Consider the following 19,076-nt stretch of genomic DNA (forward strand, 5'->3'; position numbering starts at 1 on the left):
ATCACAATAGGCAGAGAGGCAGGCAGAGAGAGAGAGGGGAAGCAGGCTCCCTGCTGAGCAGAGAGCCCGATGCAAGACTTGATCCCAGGACCCTGAGATCATGACCTGAGCAGAAGGCAGAGGCTTAACCCACTGAGCCACCCAGGTGCCCCTAGAAGGCATCTTTGATAGCGCCTCACTGAGGTATGTTCTGTGTGTTTTCTTTTTCAGTGGGCAGTACTGACCTGTGGACACTGTTTCTGTAACGAGTGCATTTCAATTATTATTGAGCAGTACAGCGTGGGGTCTCATAGAAGCTCCATTAAGTGTGCCATCTGCCGCCAGACCACATCTCACAAAGAAATCTCATATGTCTTCACCTCCGAGAAAGCCAACCAGGAAGAAGATATCCCTGTGAAGGTAAAGTAGGTTAAGAACATGTGGAAGCATAGTCAGAGCAATGTAGTAGCAATCAGTATCTGATAGTGAGACCATCAAAATCAGAACAAGGCCGGCCCAGTGAATATGTAGAAACCACTCTCTCTGTCTGTGCGAACACTGCCTGAAAGCCTCAGCTTTACCATCTACGCTTTCTATGTGGGAGGAAGGCAAAAAGGCTTTTTCAAACGTGGCTGGCCATCGGCAGGTCCACTGTGGCAGAAAAGTTAACATCTTAGAATTTCAGCTCTCCATCATCTTTGTTGGTATTTCTACTACAAATAGAGCTCTGGTTAAATTAGCAATTTACTTAGAGAAAGTTTCTTCCTCATTCTCTCATTCGCCCTAGATAGCAGGGAAAAGGGATAGGCCCAACCTAATTGGAGGGAAAAACAATGCTTCTGAAGTTAATGGAGACTGTCACAGAAGGAGGTATATATTTTCAGATGACACAGATTGGTATTTCAGAGCCAAAACTTGGCTTTATTTTCCTAATTTTTTCCCTGTGCTTCCTTCTGAATTCTAAGAAAATGACTAGAATTTGAAATCCAAATAGGATAATTGGACTTTCTCTCTAAGGAGCATTTATCTAATGAAAAACCTTTACTAGAATTTTTTGTTCTTTGCCTTCCTTAAACGTGCTTCTTTTTTTCATCCTAATCAGTCTTAGACAAAGGACAAATCAATATATGTAGTAGGGAATATAGGCCTGAAGGAGTAATTGAGAGTTAAAAATCCTTATTTTTAAGGATTGTATTTTTTGAGGAAAATTAACAAGCTGAAACTATCAGGAGTTAGGGCTCCCCCTCCTGACAAAAGTGTGATTGATTTAAAGTTCGTTTAAGTATTGTTTATCCTTACTGTTATTTGAGTAAAACCTGGAAATACCAATAACATTGCTCTCTAGTGTGTTGAGATAAACAAAATCCCAAAGTTGGAACGAACATTCATTCATTCCATACCTGTTTATTGGACACATAGGGTGTGGCAGGCAGTATGCTGGGCCTCACAGATACAACAAACACTCCTTAATAAAACAGGCATGATTGCTGTCCTTGTTGATTTTACAGTTTGGCAATGGAAGGACAGAATTTAAGTTGGGGCAGTCAGGAACAGACATTACACAAATAATTAGTGTATTACAATTGTGATAAGCCCTCCAAAAGAAAATCAAACTTGGCTTCTCTGAGGGATTGACAGTTAAGTAGGTGCCTAAAGGCTGAATGAATTCACCAGGCCAAGGGAAGAGAGACGTGACCTTGTGGGAGGAGGCTGCCAGATAGAAACAGACAAGAAAACAATACATAGAAATGTCTGAGACGAGGAAGATCTTAATGGAACTCAGTGGCTGCAGTGTAGAAGGCACAAAGGACAAGTGAATGAAATGAATCTGGAATCCAAAGAGGGACCAGATGCCTTCTGAAGATTTGAAAATTTTCTTTTCCTGTAAACTGAAAGGTATTACGTGTTATATGTAGAGAAGTATCATGATCAGATTTGAATCTTTAAAAGATCCCTTTTGTGCTGTGTAGAAATTCGATTAGCAGGAATAGGAAAACAAACAGAAAAACTTTGGAGAGGACAGATCAGAAGACCACAGCAGTAGTGATGGTGGTTTTGATTAGGTCAGTAGTGGTAGTGGAGGTAGAAGGAACCGGTTATAGTCATGAGGTATTCGAAGGTTGATTAGTAAGATAGAATGCCGGAGGGATTGATTGCAATTTTGTAAAAGACCCCCTGGTTTCTGAAGTGAAAAATCAGATGGATAATAGTACAGTTACTGATAGGAGGTATTTGGAGGAGGAGTACATTTAAACATGCTGGGTTTGAAATGTCTAGGACATCCATGTAGCAAAGTGTTGCTCTGTGGAGCAAGAGGTAGAAAATTCGCAGTCACTGGCATAATGATGTGTGAAGCCATGAGAGTAAATGAGATTACCTAGGGTGAAACACAGCAGTTAGCTTCAGACCATGTCCCCTAGGACTCCAGAGCTAAGTTGAATAAAGGGGGAAAAGTTGAAAAGGAGACCAGGAAGGAGCAACTGGAGGCATCAGCAATCAAGGAGTGGCCAAAGAACTACTTCCTAAGGAGGCAGTTACCAGACATATCCAGTGATGCTGAGGTGGCTCAGTGACCCTGTGGACCAGTCTGGCTGATGGAGGTCATTGATGAACCTCAAAAGAGCCTTTCAATGGAAATTTAGAGGCAAAAGGCAGATTAGATTGGAAGGGAATGAAGAGTGAACAAGAAGTGAATAAGTAGAGAAAATATCCAACCATTTTATAAATTTAGCTGTGAAGTAGAAAAGAGAATTATAACCAGTAAGAGATAGAAAGTGCACAGGGAGGGCTTATGGGGATTTTTTGGCTTTTGGTTTTGGGGGTGGGGGGTGTTTGTTTTAGGGTTTTTTTTATGGTAAAGATTATTGAGTATGTTTAATCTCTGGCAAAGAAGGATAGTTTGAAGATAAAGGAAAGAGAAGGAATAATCTGCAATGTAATAAGTTTCTTCAAAAGACAAGAGTGTTGACATGTAGAGAGAAAGTAGAAATCTCATTCACATACCAGGGAGAGGTCGGGCTACTGAGCAGAAAAGCTTTAAGGGTAAATGTCCTTGTCAGAGGATGGGCTCTCCTAGTCATGTCAGAAAGAACAGCTACTCCAGATCCAACTGCAGAAGCAGGTGACCCAAGTAAGGTGGAGGAGACAAGGTGACAGAAGCTGAAATGGTAAGACTTGAACGTTGGAGGGGTTGTCCAAGGGGACAGACAGTGTCCTTTCTAGAGTTGAGATAGAGTTAGGCACTAAAATTCCTCCATGAATGAAAGGTAGTGTTGAGTAAATGAGTAAATGAGAGAGTAAAAGAGTAGAATTAGGGGATAACTGGGTTTCATGAGGCCCAAAAGAATGGAAATTTTTACAAAAATGAGAAATAATGATCTGAAACCTGCATCAGAGACCAGAGAACACCAGTAGTCATAGTTCAAGAAAGCACTGTGCTCAAAGGACAGCCGGGTTCTAATTATAGCAAGGAAGTAGAGCACAGTATTTCTACAAAAGGTTAAAAGTGGGACAGAGTGTGTTGACCATAAAGCACTAGTAATGGGGAACTACCGGAGTTGGGAGTGGAATGAAAAGAGTGGGAGGGTGGAGAATGGGAGGGAACTGTAGAGGAGTCTGGGAATAACACAACTGGCAAGGTTAAGTGATGAGAAGATCATGATTTCAAGGGGTCGTGTAGTTCTGCTCCCTCTCTGGGAATCCCCTGGATAAATGTGTATTTTAAAATCAAATGCCAAAAAGTTGCTGAGTGAAGAGGAAGGTGGTCTGTGGTGCAATCTGCTGACCAGCCCTGATGAGGCATTTGATAGTCAGGCTTGATCCTCCTCCCCGCCCAAAGAACTGCTTTCCTCCCAGCTTCCCTCTCCCTTTCTTCCCAATCCTGCACTTTTCCTCTCCTTCCCTTAAAAATAGTTTTTCTTAGCCCTTCTTTTTCTTCTTCTGTCTCTTCCTTTGGCCTCAGCCATCCCAAGGGCCACCGACGGCACTCGTGGCTAAGAAGGGCTGCTGACCCTTAGGTAAAAGCATTCATCACACTGTAAGGAACGAGTGTGAGAACTGCTGTGTCAGGCTTCACGCCGCGAGGTTTAGGAAGTGATTGCTCTAGCTACCAGTAAACAGCACAGCCTCTGTGAGACTGAGTCATGGAGCCCATCAAACCCAAACACCTGTTCGTTTTATGGCACCTTTCCTAAACACACAGGAGAGAGGTCAGGACAGTTACATTCACTGTCCTGTTGGGACAGGAATATCAGTGTACTGTTTATTATTCTCTTCTTCCTGTCTTTCCTGTATACTAATAAACACATAAATTAAAGCATCTTATAAAAAGTTATGATTACAGAATTTACTGAAGTTAATTTTTTTGTCCTCATAGGTGCATGTACACTTGTATTTCCCTTTTATTAAACATGACTGATTATTATACCCACTATACTTGTAAGTTTTATCTGTCTTCCACATTCTCACATTACTTCTTGCCACAGTTACTTCTGCTTCTCTCACTGTCTTTACTGTCCCCATTTGTTCCTGCCACTTCTGCCTTCTGCTGCCTGTCCCCCCTTTTTTTTTTAAAGATTTTATTTATTTATTTGACAGACAGAGATCACAAGTAGGCAGAGAAAGAGGAGGAAGCAGGCTCCCCGCTGACCAGAGAGCCCGATGTGGGGTTCGATCCCCCGACCCTGGGATCATGACCTGAGCCGAAGGCAGAGGCTTTAACCCACTGAGCCACCCATACGCCCCATGCCTGTCCCCTTTTCTAACTTCTGTCACATTTCTGCCCTACTGTCTGCCACCTCCTCTTTGAAGCATCTGCCTATTGTTCTCTCAGACACTCTCTGCTTCTATAACTACCCTGCTGAACAGTCATATTATCTGTTGTGAAGTTGAAGGAGTAATCATATATAAAATAAAGATAATTCTATATAAATAAGTAAGGCACTGTTTTAAATTTTTATAAATACTAGTTCAAACTATTGTTAGCCCTAGGAATTTTTCTTTTATGTTGAATTTCAAATCTCTGGCCTTTATTATAATGCGAAGAAGTAATTTTTTTACTTTGTTGAATTTTTGTATCATCCGAAATGTTTATTTCACTCTAAGTAGTAATGTCAAGACTCTCAGCGCAGACAGTGTATCATACATAATCATATAGCTGGTCTTGGAAAAAAGATATTTGGAAAACATAAAGATAGTATTAAACAATATAAGACATTTTTTTCTGCTGGTATTTCACAATATAAGGAATCCTATTGATGGACAATAGACATAAACTGAATATTGCGATCACAGTGTTCCCTTCAGCAGACACATGTAAGTTAAAGATTTTATTTACTCTAATGTCTGTGTGACAGTATTCCTAAATGACCCTTGGAACCTACTGGGCATTTCGCAAAGTAAACAAAATTCCCCTTGCAAGTTCTGACAACTGCCAGGCATTTGGGATGGTGAAGTAGGCTTCCTGGCAGAACATACACCCCACGTGGCATGTTCCTTGTGTTCTAAGTTTGGATAGGTTTCATTTTTGTCAGTGGAAAGCCTGACTGTATGATGGACACAGTTCTTATGTCATAAGAAGTTTCTATCCAGGAGCAAATACTCTACATGGGTATAGCCGCAGCAAAACAGCAACCTTCCCACCCATCCTACACACAGACACAACTGCTTCATCTTCTCAAACTTTGGAGTGTCAAATAACTGGCCTGCTTCCTAAAATAAAGATTTTTGTCAGGCCCCATTCCCATTTAAATTTTTAACTAATTAGATCTGACATCTTGTCCAGGTATCTGCATTTTTAATAAGTAAGTTTATTGATGATAGAGCTGTCTTACACAGCCTCTTTGTAGAGGGGGGAAAAAACAAAACTATATTTCTGCACTCACACTCCCTAAGAATTTTAGCAGTATCATGTGTCACATTGTAAATGTAGAATTCTGTTGTTTTTCTTGAATTTTTGTTCAGTTATTCAAGGATGACTTGTGAAGTCTATCTTGTACTTTCTAAATATAGTGAAACATCTGGATGGAAAAGAACTGATTCCAAAATTGAGACTGGGCCTAAAATAATTGGGTGAATATAATCCATAAGCTTTATTTATTTGAATATACTTAAGTATATCTAAATATTTTTGTATAAAATACTTGTATATGAACATTAACTGGTAATTTTAGAATGTAATTGTTTTTGTTAGAAAAATGGCATGAGTAAGTATAATTATAATCACAAAAAAACATTTTCTGTTCATTGGCCAAGTTAGCAGTTGTAATTCTGAACTGTTGGGGCTCAGAATTACAACTCAATTACAAATTCAGAGTCTGGATTTAAGTCAGCAATAGCTTACAAAAAATCAGACACACAATAGAGACTTTAAGATGTAAATTATCTTTATGAAGTTACCATTCTAAAAAACTTACACTTTGCTGGGTATAAACTCCATTAATGTGGAAAGGACGTTGTTCGTGAAGTGGGGACTTCGGTTTATTCAATACTATATCCCCAGCATCTAGAAAAATACCTGGTAAATAACAGGTCCTCAGTAAGTACAAATGGTTGGATGGATGGAAGGATGGACGGACGGATGAACAGATAAGCAGTTGATTACTCTTTTTACATATAATATCTCTAAAAGCCTTTGGGTGCAAATAAAATTTTTGACTTTTTTCTAGTTGCTAACCTGTCTCTTTATTTTTTTTTTTTTTAAAGATTTTATTTATTTATTTGACAGAGAGAGATCACAAGTAGGCAGAGACGCAGGCAGAGAGAGAGAGAGGAGGAAGCAGGCTCCCTGCTGAGCAAGGAGCCTGATGCGGGACTCGATCCCAGGACCCTGAGATCATGACCTGAGCCGAAGGCAGCGGCTTAACCCACTGAGCCACCCAGGCGCCCTAACCTGTCTCTTTAAAATCATTATGCAAAGTGTTTAAAGGGACAGAATGATATTTTCATGGCCTAGTGCACTTGTAAGATTTCCCACTGCATGGGTGGCATTTCCATTGAACTTCATTCAAGTAGCACGTGAATGCTTGAAGTATCCGGCCCTTGCCCCAGGCATATGCTTGAGAAGTGATCCTACTTCATGAAACCAGTCATGTAAGCTCTAAAACTTCACTAAATTGTATCTGTCACTACTGACATGGGTTTTTAGCATGGTGAACAGGTGCAGACAGAAATAAAACAATGTTAACTGATCTTACTCTGCAGAAACTACTATGGATAGCACAGGCTCATTCAAAGAGTAAGATGTCTTTCAAAAGAAGTGTCCAGAATAAAAGTAACAAAAGTCAGGTAACACCAAAACAGAAACAACTTTATACTGAACTTTTGAGTTATTTGCAAGTTATAAGCCCACAATGAAAACCTAGAGAACAAAATCTGTTATCTGTCACCATGTTAAAATCCAGTTGGTCATATTACTGGTTAGAGGACATAGTTCCCTTTTTGAGGGGGGAGGGGGATTAAGTTGTTTAAATTTGTCTTCTTTAAAGTGATGTTTTTCAGTCAGATGAAATCTTCCCAAAAATCTCTAATCTCAGCTCCTTTGTAGTATGTTTTAATGACTGCAAAACTCAATCCATGTAATAACTGGAAGACTAAAATAAAACCTGTGCTGTGTTTCAGGTGGGATTGCCTTATCTCTCACAAAGCTGAAACTCCTTAGCTGTGGCAGGTGCCACTGGTTAGGCATCCATTTGACCCTAGAGCAAGAGGAGGCCCTGCGGGACCAGCAGCACCCAGCTCTCAAGCCCTGACAGATTCAGAGGGCTGGTGTGCCTGTGAGGTGACAACTTTAAGTTATAGGCCTCCCTCCCATTCCCTTGGATCTCTTGTCCATCTGTAAGAAATAAGGGAAGACAAAAAGTTTATTTATTTTTTAGTGGTAATAATTTACACAAAAGAAAAATAAATTCAGAATAAAATGGAATGCAGTTGTCCTTCATTCTACCTTATTTGCCTTGCCACTGTGATCAGTTTCTGTTTTTAGTTCTAAAGATTACCTGTATGACTTTCAATAAAACACATAGGTTTTGTTTCTTAAAACAGTAGGACACACCGGATCTACTGTCTCCTCACTTCAGAATATGAGGAAATTAGTGCATCTGTTCCTCTTTCAGTTTTTTGTCTCTCTTCTACATCCTAATTTTTGTTATAGTATCATATGTTATCATTTTTATATTATGATGTTTAATAGCTTTCACATTTTATTACTTAATTATCAGTATGTCTTCCATATCTACAGGGAGTCAGTAAAATAGTGAACAATATTATACACTGTAGAACCATACAGAGTGATTGAAGTCATGTAGAAAGGAATATGATTCTAATCTTGTGGATTTAAACTTTGTTTTTGAAGAAAAATCTTCCATGCACTCCCATCTAATGGAACTTCTGATGTTTTTCTAGAAAGCTTTCTTAATGTCTGTGTCAACTTTACCTGGTACTAAGATCCCTGTAATGCTCATTGTAGTATTTTTTTCACTGTGCTGTACACTTAAAGAAATTTTATCATGATGAGTGTGTGAATGGCAAATTCCAGAAAATTACTTCATTTTGCTTTCACTTTTGAGTGGTAAGTGACTGACAGCCTCCTTTAATGTAAGCCATGATTTGATATGTTTCACATACTAGTGTGTATGTATTTAACATATATGGAATATTTGTGTGTAAGTTCTCTAAATATATGTATATTGACATAAAGTAGTTACCAAATAATATTCTCTAGCATTTGGTGAAAAATAAGACTGCATTCATCATCTTCACTGTTCGACTTTCTTCTAATGTTCTTCAAGACCCAGCAGCCACTTTAGCCGTTAATTCTGCCAGTGGAGCAAAGCCATAACCATGCGAATCCGTAGATACTACAGCAAAAAAGTAAGAGAGGAATGTGGACAGATTAAGTAAATAGAGAACATAGAGGGACTCAAGGGAAGAAGGGCAGACTGGTGACAAAGGGCTATAATACAAAGCAACAGTAACTTTTTCCTGTCATAGAGCACTGGTTTTATTTCTATAAATCAAGTGCAAATAGCACTTTGCTGCTATAGTAGGGAGATTTCATATCTTCTCTTTCCTTTCCTGCCTTCCCTAAGCAGGGATTCTCAGCCATAGGAAGTAAGCATGAAGGTAATAGAGCGAAGCCAACCACTGCATATCTTCTACACCATACTCAAAGGTTTTACCTATTCCCTCCTCTTTCCCCAATAAGAAGACTTTAGGGAAGGAAAAGCAGCACTTCACTCTACAAATAACCTGATGAGATATGTAGTCCCATTCTGGATGGGTGGGGAGGAGTGTTAGTCAAAGTGTAAATACTACTTGATAGCATTATTACTAGAATTCTTTCTGGCTACTGAATATATGACAAACAGAAGTGAGTTTTCCATCCTTTTAACACATTTAACAAATTTTAACTCAAACTTTAGATTCTTAGAATTTTATAACAGAAACCTAAGACTGTAGAGCTGCTCAATCAAGTTTAACTCTGTGATGAAAAAAAGCTAGCTGTACTTATTTGGAGTAGTTAAGAGGCTGCATGGCATTTCTGATCTTTAGTTATGCAACTAGACAACCTCTAGGCCAGACTTCATAAGAAATATTCTTTGTTGGCCTTTGGTACTAATGTGTATCTGCTGTTTTTTTCATTCCCTTGACTTCTACCCAAAAGTCTAGAGATTTTAACTTTGTGGTTTATTTTCCAGAAAGTGGAAAGACTGCCTGTATATATGTAGCTTGGAGACTTTGTTCGGTTTTGTTGATTAAATTATAAGCAAGAGAACAAAGATTTTCATAAAGAATATTTTGTATGATTCTTTTGCTATAAAGAAGGAAAATTCCTTCCCCCCCCCCCCCATTAACTGTTAAAAAGTACTCTTGACTGCTTACCTCATGAGTGGAACACCAGGAGAGGTACTGACTTGATCTGACTGATGACACGTCATACATCTCCCATCCTGGTTCTCCAGCTGACCTTAGAAGTAGTGCCTTAGGGAGAACAACCATGAAGATATGGTCTGGGGAAGGCAGCGGACAGATGATGTGTTTTTACTCCAAAGCTGGGTCTTCATCATTGATGTTTCAGAAACATGAAGAAAAGCCAAGCAATCATCACAAAGTAAGGGTTGGTGGATGTGTATCTGAAAAAACCAAAGAGACTCTCAAGAAAGGATGAAAATAAAGAAAGGGACAAGAATTTCAGGGCTCCTGGGTGGCTCAGTTGGTTAAGTGACTGCCTTTGGCTCAGGTCATACTCCCAGAGTCCCAGAATCATCCCACATTGGGCTCCCTGCTCAGCAGCAGGAGTCTGCTGCTTTCTCTTGTGCTCTCTCAATCTCTCTCTCAAATAAATAAATAGAATCTTGTTGTTGTTTTTTTAAAAGGAATTTCAGAAGAGGACCAATTATGCTTATAATTAAATACAACTTTATCAACATAAGTGCTAAGAAGTAGTCTGGCAGTCTTGTGGGATTTCTATTCCCATGTATCCTCCTCACAAATATTTATCATCCCAGCTTAATTTTGCATTCGTATGTTTACTCATACAGCTAAAAAAAATAAGAAGTTGGACTGAGGCTTCCAGTTTATCTGTCTTGAGAATATTCATACTTTGGTACGTTGTTAACACCTTGCATAGGGATAGATTCTTGTGCACAATTCCTCATCCTAATCTCTTTTGTGCCCCTTCTATGATCTCCTCCAGCCCTGCCTGTATATAACCCATCCCTACTATGTGCTGTAACCTTTTTTAACAAACTGAGTACTAGTTTCTGTAGCAGTAGCCACACTGAATAGTCTTCTCAGAAACCGACAGATGGGGTGCCTGGGTGGCTCAGTGGGTTGAGCCTCTGCCTTTGGCTCAGGTCATGATCTCAGAGTCCTGGGATCAAGTCCCGCATCGGGCTCTCTGCTTGGCAGGGAGCCTGCTTCCTCCCTTTCTCTGCCTGCCTCTCTGCCTACTTGTGATCTCTGTCTGTCAAATTTTAAAAATCTTTTTAAAAAAGAAAAGAAACTGACAGATTTGAGCCAAATTTCATTTATGCATTTTAGATAGAAACATTAAAAAGAGAAGTAGAATGTATATAGTACTCATTAAGATGTTATAATAAACCAGTATTATAAACCATCTTTTTTGTTGTTTTCTATATTCTGTAACATGATTAGAAGGTATGTTTTGGAGAGCAAGGGAGTGTATCTTTTGATCTTTGTATATCCAGTGCCTAATATAGTTCTTGGCATTTTGTTGAATAAATAAGTGATTTGAATAATCAAATATGAACTTACTTGAAATATTGGAGAGATTTGAGTGATGAGGAAAATGCAGAAGAAAGTCTGCCCTCTTGTTCACTTTGACTCTGCTATAAGACGAACTGTAGTCTTTTCAGTATTATTTTGGGACTCTTGCTTTTTTCATTTGGAAGTAAAAAGTACAAACAAAAAAGAGGGGGGAAAGTTCATGAATAAGGGCATAATGTGGTATGGGAATCTGGGTTCCACCAGGTTTGGGCTCCTGGGTAGCTCTGTTGAGTAAGCATCTGACTTAATTTAGGCTCAGGGTTATGAGATCAAGCCCCACATTTGGGTGGAGCCTATTTAAATGAAAAATGAAGAAAGAACCATGGCAAGACAATTGAAGAAAAAGCTGCTCATCTACTCAAAAATCCCATTTCCCTTATGAAATACTAGTTAAATGTATAGCACAGGAAAATCTTATAGAAGAATAAAGAATACTTCATTTTAAACCCAGTTGTCATTCCTCAATCATTTGTGAGATACTGTAACTAATATATATTAGATAGCACTTTTGTTTACATTATTGCATTTAACACAATAATTTACATTATTGCATTTACCACATATAGAGGTAAGAAAATATTGACAACATAAATTTAGCATATACAGTATACAAGAGATCTTACAAATCAGTAAGAAATAAAAACTTAGGGTTTTGGGTTTTTTTTTTTTTTGATTGGCAAAATATAGGAATACAGTTCACAGAAGAGGAATTCTAAATGGCCAGTTAATGATATTCAGATTCACTGTCAGGAAAATGTAGACTAAATGAAAATTTGGCTCCTCATTTCACCTATCAGACTGGCAAAAATTTGAATTTTAACAAGTGTGCAAAGTAACAGACATTTTTAACCACTGGCTGTTAAAGTTCCAGCATTTTTTTAAAAATTTTATGTTTTTAAAGATTTTATTTATTAGAGAAAGTGAGTGAGAGAGAGAGACAAGGAGCAGGGGAAGGCACAGAGTGAGAGAGAGAAGCAGACTCCCAGCAGAGCAGGGAACCAACATGGGGTTGGATCCCAGGACTCCAGGATCATGACCTGAGCTGAAGGCAGATGCCTAACTGACTGAGCCACCCAGGTGCCCCAGTTCCAGCATTTTTAGATGGCAATTTGATCCACCAAAATCTTCCAAAATCCAAGTATCTAGTAAGTTTTTTGAGTCTTTAACCAACAATTCCACTTGGATGTGCCTATCCAACAAAAATATTTTCACATGCATCCAAAGCTATAAGGTAAAATAAAGGTCCTACATGAATAGATTACTAAGATACAAGTTAAAAGCCCACTTTATAAAACATGTTTTTACAAATGTTTGTGGAATATATATGTATTTTTATATAAGCTTCAAAAATGCCTAAGGAATCTAACAGGATAAATGCCAATTCTTAATCGTGTTTTGAGAGGGTAGGGCTTTAAAAAAGGATTTAACGTCTTTAATTCTGTGTATTTCTGTTAGCTTAGTTATCCAATAAGCTTATTTTGCTTTTATGTAATTTTTTTAAAGTCATCCAAAATGTGCTTGTGATAGATACAGTAAATAAGACAGAAACTTGATCCTTACCTAATTTCTATTCAGTTTTTCTCCTATAATTTAACTGCATTCTGTGTTAACTTCTTAGGTCAGTAATCCTTCATTGTGCATAGCATTTTCTTTCGATTTAGCAACAAATTGGGAATTGTTATTAAAATAAACTCAACAGGGGTGCCTAGGTGGCATAATCAGTTGAGCATCTGACTCTTGGTTTTGGCTTAGGTCATGATCTCTGGGTCCTGGGATCGAGGCCTGTGTAGGGCTCTGTGTTCAACGCAGAGTCTGCTTAAGACTCTCGCCCTTTCCCTCTGTCCCTTCCCCAACACATACGCACACATGTGCTCTCTCTCTCTCTAGTAAATAAGTAAATCTTTAAAAAAAAAAAAATCTTCTTGCAACTGGGAGGCAACAATTTTAATGACAATTTATGATAATTTAAATGTCTTCAGGTAGTTTAATATAGGAAATGATTTGTCTTGACAAAAACTACCTTAACAGATTAGCCTAACATAAGGATTGTGCATTTATTGGATTTGTTTTTTAAAGTTATGCATGGCTTGGGGCGCCTGGGTGGCTCAGTGGGTTAAGACGCTGCCTTCGGCTCAGGTCATGATCTCGGGGTCCTGGGATCGAGCCCCACATCGGGCTCTCTGCTCAGCAGGCTCTGCCTGCCTCTCCGTCTACTTGTGATTTCTCTCTGTCAAATAAATAAATGAAATCTTTAAAAAAAAAAAAAAAAGTTATGCATGGCCTGCATGCTCAAACCAAGACCTGCCAGTATACGTGGGCCACCCACTAAGAAGGCCATCCGTTGTTCTTAATGTCAGTGACCACTTCTGTCCAAGTGGAAGAAAAGGTTATTAAGGTAGTCTCACTCCCCATGTAGCTTTCTGCCAAGCAGAGCTTTGGATTTCTACCCTTATTATTCTTTCATAGTGGAAGTAACTGGACTAGGACCAAATGGTTCCAAGCTGTGACATTTGCAAGGAGTCATTGAAAGTTACCACTGAACTGTCCAAATTTTGATAAAAGCTGATGTTCTGGTCTTTAACTTCACGGAGTTAGCACTCTAGTTTGAAATCTTATAAAAGGTTATTGCTATGTTTTCTTTTGAACTTTTCGTAAGAAGCAGCTTAATAGAGGGAAGGTTTCATAGTTATGGTATTTCATTTGAAAATATTTTTGAAAATGAGACCTCACAAGGGATATGAATGTTTCTCTCTAAACTCATTAAACAATACATCATGCTGATTTCCTGCTTTCTCTCATTGGAGACACATTTTGCTCTATTTAAGACACTTTAGACTGAAACAGATCCTTTATTATTTTTTAACCTTTCCAGTGTGATTGACAATCTGCGTACCAGAAAAATAATTATATAGACTCAGGATTTTAGTTTTAGGGTTTTAAAACTTGTTCCATAATTCTGGCTTGCTAACTTCAAATTGATAAGCCTTTTTTTCTTGTTTCATTGATGTATTTTACCTGTGACTGTCTCTGTAAAAGTGGTGCAAGGATTCGGATTGAGGAGAAGAGTAATGCTGCTGTGGGAATATTTTTACTTTTTGGTTAGATCTGCTCGCGTGAGATTATCTGTGTCATTATCTGTGCTCATACTTAATGTCTTAGAAAGATAAGAAGTTACTGAGTATCTGCTCTGCCAAGCGTTCATTTAAATGCTATACAAGTATTTCTCTCATTTAGCCTTTATAACAATCTTTGGAAATAGAATTACCATCCCTGTTTGACAGATTAGGGAACTAAGCCTTGGAAAGAGTAGTCTGCATAACCAGCAAAATGTGTAACTGTTTGGTCAATTTTGAATTTAGATTTGTCTCAAAATCCCATGCCCTTAATATCTTCATGCCATTGCCATCTCCCAGAACATTCCAGGAGGAAAACTTTCTCCATGAAGGCTACAAAAACATTTGCTCATTTCCTCATTTTGTTATTTCTTCACTTTCTTTCTTTTCATACTTTTATGATGGAAATGGTTATAGAAAATGCAAAAAACCACTCATTGAGTGTTTATCTAGCTTTGTAGGTGTCATTTCTACCTCTGTCTCTATCCTTTGTAATAAAGGATCTTTCCCAGGTTGGATCCTTCACAGTTTACTTACACTGGAGTTTTGATTCATTGTATTAGTACCCTGGTATCTGAAGTGAAAAGTGTTTCTAATATAAATTCTGCTTATCTGAAATAAGTAAATCTTGGAACTACAAATCCTAACCACTTTAACTAAAAATCTTCTCTTCAGAATCATGTCACTATATGACTTGCTGATGCGTTTCGTATTTAGTTTTCTTGGGGTGTAAGTTTTATTATAGCATCTACAGTTTGAGGCTAAAGAAAATTTCCAGCAAATACAAAATAAAGAAAAGTAAACACATATGTACCTGATTGTTTTGATACACATGTAGTTTTGGTAATTCAAGTGGTTTACATTGGTTTCCTTTTCTTTTATAAACTAGATTTTATTAGTGACATGTTTCCTTGTTTGTGTTCAAAGGGTAGCCATTCTACAAAAGTGGAAGCTGTGGTCAGAACTCTGATGAGAATCCAGCTTAGAGACCCGGGTGCTAAAGCACTCGTCTTCTCAACGGTACGGCCAATGCTTTTATCCTGAGTCTTAGCTCAGACTGGCTTTCTGTCTCTGATCAATTTATATCTGAGAACTTGTGTGTGATGTTCACCATAATATAGTTGAGATTTAGAATTACCGCTAGATTTTCCATGTTATTTTTTTTTTCTATGTCCATAAGATAGAATTATTTTCAGAGAAATTTGGTGATGTTTTATAAAGCAATTTCTATAGGTATATTTCCTATTAATATGTTTCATGGGGACTTTCTAATATTAATATGTTAAAAATTACAGTATTTTTAAGGCAATTTCTATAGGTACATTTCCTATTAATATGTTTCATGGGGCCTTTCTAACATTAATATGTTAAAAATTAAATCTATAATGTCGAAAGTCATTTCACAAGTAAAATTTGTTGCTTGAGATAAAGAAAGTTAAAGTAACCCACTGAATAAAATATTGAGTAAAAATTCTAGTTTTTAAAAGGTAAGCAGCTATATCCATTAAGCACTCCATTATTTACTTTCTATTATTTATATTTATCTTAATTCAGTTCGCAAAGACACGCATATCTTTTATCCCATCTTTAACCAGCATTTGATTTAAAACAAACAAGGGGAAAAAACACTGTCCTTTTGATAGTATGAAATAATATTGATGGAACCACATTTGAAGGTTTGTTTTTATGTTTTCTTAATTCTGAGGTACAAAAGTTATTTGGATATAGTTCCTTTTCAACTCCTTTTTATGTGAAAGCTATGTGTAAATATTTGTTTTCTTACTGTTTGATGTGTTTTAGTGGCAAGATGTATTAGACATTATTTCAAAAGCCCTCACTGATAACAACATGGAATTTGCTCAGATCAGTCGTGTTAAGACATTTCAGGTATGTCAGGATTTTTCTTGCTTTTTGGGGGGCGGTGAATTTAGTTGCAAATTGAAACTGCTATTAAAAGTTTACTTGGATTTATTGTCTTGTGTAAGGGTTTCAGTTACTGGTTCATTATATAATTGACATTCAAAAGCAAAGTAGAGAAACTGTAATTATATTCTATACATTTATACCCATAGCAAGATTTTTTTTTTTTTTCTAAGATCTTCTGACTTGAGGTCATTTGCTTCAATAAAGGAAAAGATGGCCAACAATACACCTGTTGAATGGACAGGCCCCTCATGCTGGGATTAGGTCCTCAAGACACTGTCAGGCAAAACTCTGTGTGGTCAAATTCCTTATGTTACAATCAGCACAATAGGTGTACACCCTAAGAGACAAAAATACAAAGAAGACCAAGTGAAAACATAGCAGATTCATGTCTCTTCTCATCCTCATTCTGACACATTCTCTTGTTCTCTCTCTCTCTCTCTCTCTCTCTCCAAGCTCGTATAGTTTAATTTGCATATATCACATACATGTATCTTGTGCTTCCATTGTATCATAAAAAACAAGGGAACTTATGTGACACTTCTTCTCATGAAGTCAAGCAACAAGTTTACATTTTCTAAAATTGGTAATTTTACATTTAATTGTCTTAATTGTTAATTTCACAATGACCTGGATTCTATTATGGTTCTTTTTTTTTTTTTTTTAATATTTTATTTATTTATTTGACAGAGAGAGAGAGAGATCACAAGTAGGCAGAGAGGCAGGCAGAGAGAGACGGGGGAAGCAGGCTCCCCGCCGAGCAGAGAGCCCCATGTGGGGCTCGATCCCAGGACCCCGAGACCACGACCCGAGCCGAAGGCAGAGCTTAACCCACTGAGCCACCCAGGCACCCCTATTGTGGTTCTTAATAAGACCTATAATATACTGCTCTTACTTTTAAGTGAGCCAACTAAAATTTAAATGTACCTTTCTCTTTTTCAGGAGAACCTTTCAGCATTTAAACATGATCCTCAAATCAATATTTTGCTGCTGCCCCTGCACACAGGTTCTAATGGATTAACTATCATTGAAGCAACTCATGTTCTCTTGGTGGAGCCCATACTGAACCCTGCCCATGAGCTTCAGGCCATTGGGAGGGTGCACCGAATTGGACAAACAAAGTAAGAACTAAAATTAGCATCAGTTACATTTGCTTCATGTGTCTAAGATACAAATTCGTATTTAAACTCATTTATGTTGATTACAACCTATTCATTTTTAATCACTTATTTACTAAGTTTTCAAGTATATGACCAAAAGACATTTTGAGATTTCCAACCCTCCCTCCTCCAAATAGCAAATCCCCAAATTCTCCCAGATTTTTGTCTTTCCCTCTTCAGTTTATCCTGATCACCTCCTTAAAATATTTAAGATAGCTGCAGAGTTGAAGGCATCCATCATGACTTTGATAGAATTGATTTTTGATTGTGTAAAATAACCTGTATTTAAAAGAAGGCATATTTCATTCATGACTCCTTTTTAAATTCTTCCACTTAGAAAAAGTCAGTCCCTTAGGTCTATTCTAAGACATATTTAGTTTTAGTTAAGGCTCAGCCTAATACTGGGCCCAAACCTAATAGTGTATATTGTGTAATAGCTACTACTTTTATTCAAATATCAAAATAGACAGTTATCTTTCATAAGACTTCTTAGTGTATTACCTCCTAGACATTAGATACCTTGAATGTTTAAAAAACACCCATATTGAGTAGTCATTAAATAAATACTGAGTGGCAACTATATGTCACTCATTATGCTAGATACCGAAGACTCAAATTGAGGAAGACATAATCTGCCCCCCCCCAAGGAGGTCACTGTGTAGTACAAGAAATATGGCAATAGAGTGTACAAAAATACAAAGAAGTACTGTGGTAATAAAAGAAGGGAGTGGTCGGTTATGCCTAGAGAGTCAGGAAAGGCTTCATTTTGTTGAATTTTAAAGGAAAAGCTCTTTCAAAGCTGGGCTGGAAAAGGTGCTCACACGGCTAAAGAGAGAGTTGCGTGTGCAAGAACGCAGAGGAGATAAACACCATGATTTTCCTAGGGGCTATAAGGAGTTTGGAATTGCTGAGGTATAGAGTATGTGGAGAGGAGTGACAATAGATGCCATCTTCGTATGACCTACTGAAAAAACTGGATTGCTCTGGAGGCAGTTGCCTGGATAATAAATGAGGACTTTAGTTTTCAGCAGAAGAGACATGTTCATCAAACAAACCTGTAGTAAAATAATGGCAAAGTAACATAACTGTAATAAACACACTTGTTCTAAGTACCATGGAGTGTCATTTAAAATGCAGTTATATTTTATTTGGTTTGGGGGTTTATTTGGTTTTCGGTTTTTGGTGGTTTTTTTTTTTTTCTTATATTTTTAAACACCGCTTTCTTTTCTTATCAGTGTTTTCCAAAGCGTAGACTGGATTCTGGTCAGATGTAAGACCACAGTCTAAAAAGGCCATTCAGCATTACCCGTGCTTCCCTAGTAGATAGATTTTTCCACTTTCTGAAGAGGCTATCGTAAAAGTCTTCTATAACTTCCTGCCCCAATGATGAAAGTCTTGTCTCATACATGGAAAACAAATAAGGTCTCATCTTTTCATCACCAGTTTGAACAGTTTACCTGCATCAATACCCCCATATTTATTCAATAAATTTTTATTGAACACCTTCTGAGATCCCCTCATGGAACTTAATTTCTAGTTATGACAGTTGGTAGAGAGACAGATAGTAAACAATAACGTAAGTAAAATATATGCTGTTAGGAGCTTGAGAAGTAGA

General features: G+C 37.7%; 1 protein-coding gene and 1 long non-coding RNA gene across 9 annotated transcripts in view; one reads left to right on the plus strand and one right to left on the minus strand.

Moving 5' to 3' along the window:
• The window catches only part of SHPRH (SNF2 histone linker PHD RING helicase), an 87,434-nt gene that overhangs the window by 61,887 nt on the left and 6,471 nt on the right, over positions 1 to 19,076 (plus strand). For 4 of the 8 annotated variants that reach the window (XM_082730349.1, XM_082730351.1, XM_082730356.1 and 1 more), the window contains exons 25-28: positions 211 to 399; positions 15,306 to 15,398; positions 16,179 to 16,265; positions 17,244 to 17,422. In XM_082730349.1, coding sequence (XP_082586475.1) covers positions 211 to 399; positions 15,306 to 15,398; positions 16,179 to 16,265; positions 17,244 to 17,422 — 548 coding nt within the window. Of the gene's footprint in view, positions 1 to 210; positions 400 to 9,674; positions 11,235 to 15,305; positions 15,399 to 16,178; positions 16,266 to 17,243; positions 17,423 to 18,345; positions 18,574 to 19,076 lie in introns of those variants that run through there. The other 4 variants (XM_082730352.1, XM_082730353.1, XM_082730354.1 and 1 more) reach the window with 2 other exon arrangements.
• LOC309864673 lies at positions 613 to 8,852 on the minus strand. Its single transcript, XR_014311680.1, has 2 exons — positions 6,869 to 8,852; positions 613 to 6,652 (listed from the first exon to the last, which is right to left on the minus strand). It is a non-coding gene; the product is annotated as an uncharacterized lncRNA (long non-coding RNA).

The sequence above is a fragment of the Mustela nivalis genome (genome assembly GCF_964662115.1).
Source record: "Mustela nivalis genome assembly, chromosome: 5".
Classification (NCBI taxonomy): domain Eukaryota; kingdom Metazoa; phylum Chordata; class Mammalia; order Carnivora; family Mustelidae; genus Mustela; species Mustela nivalis.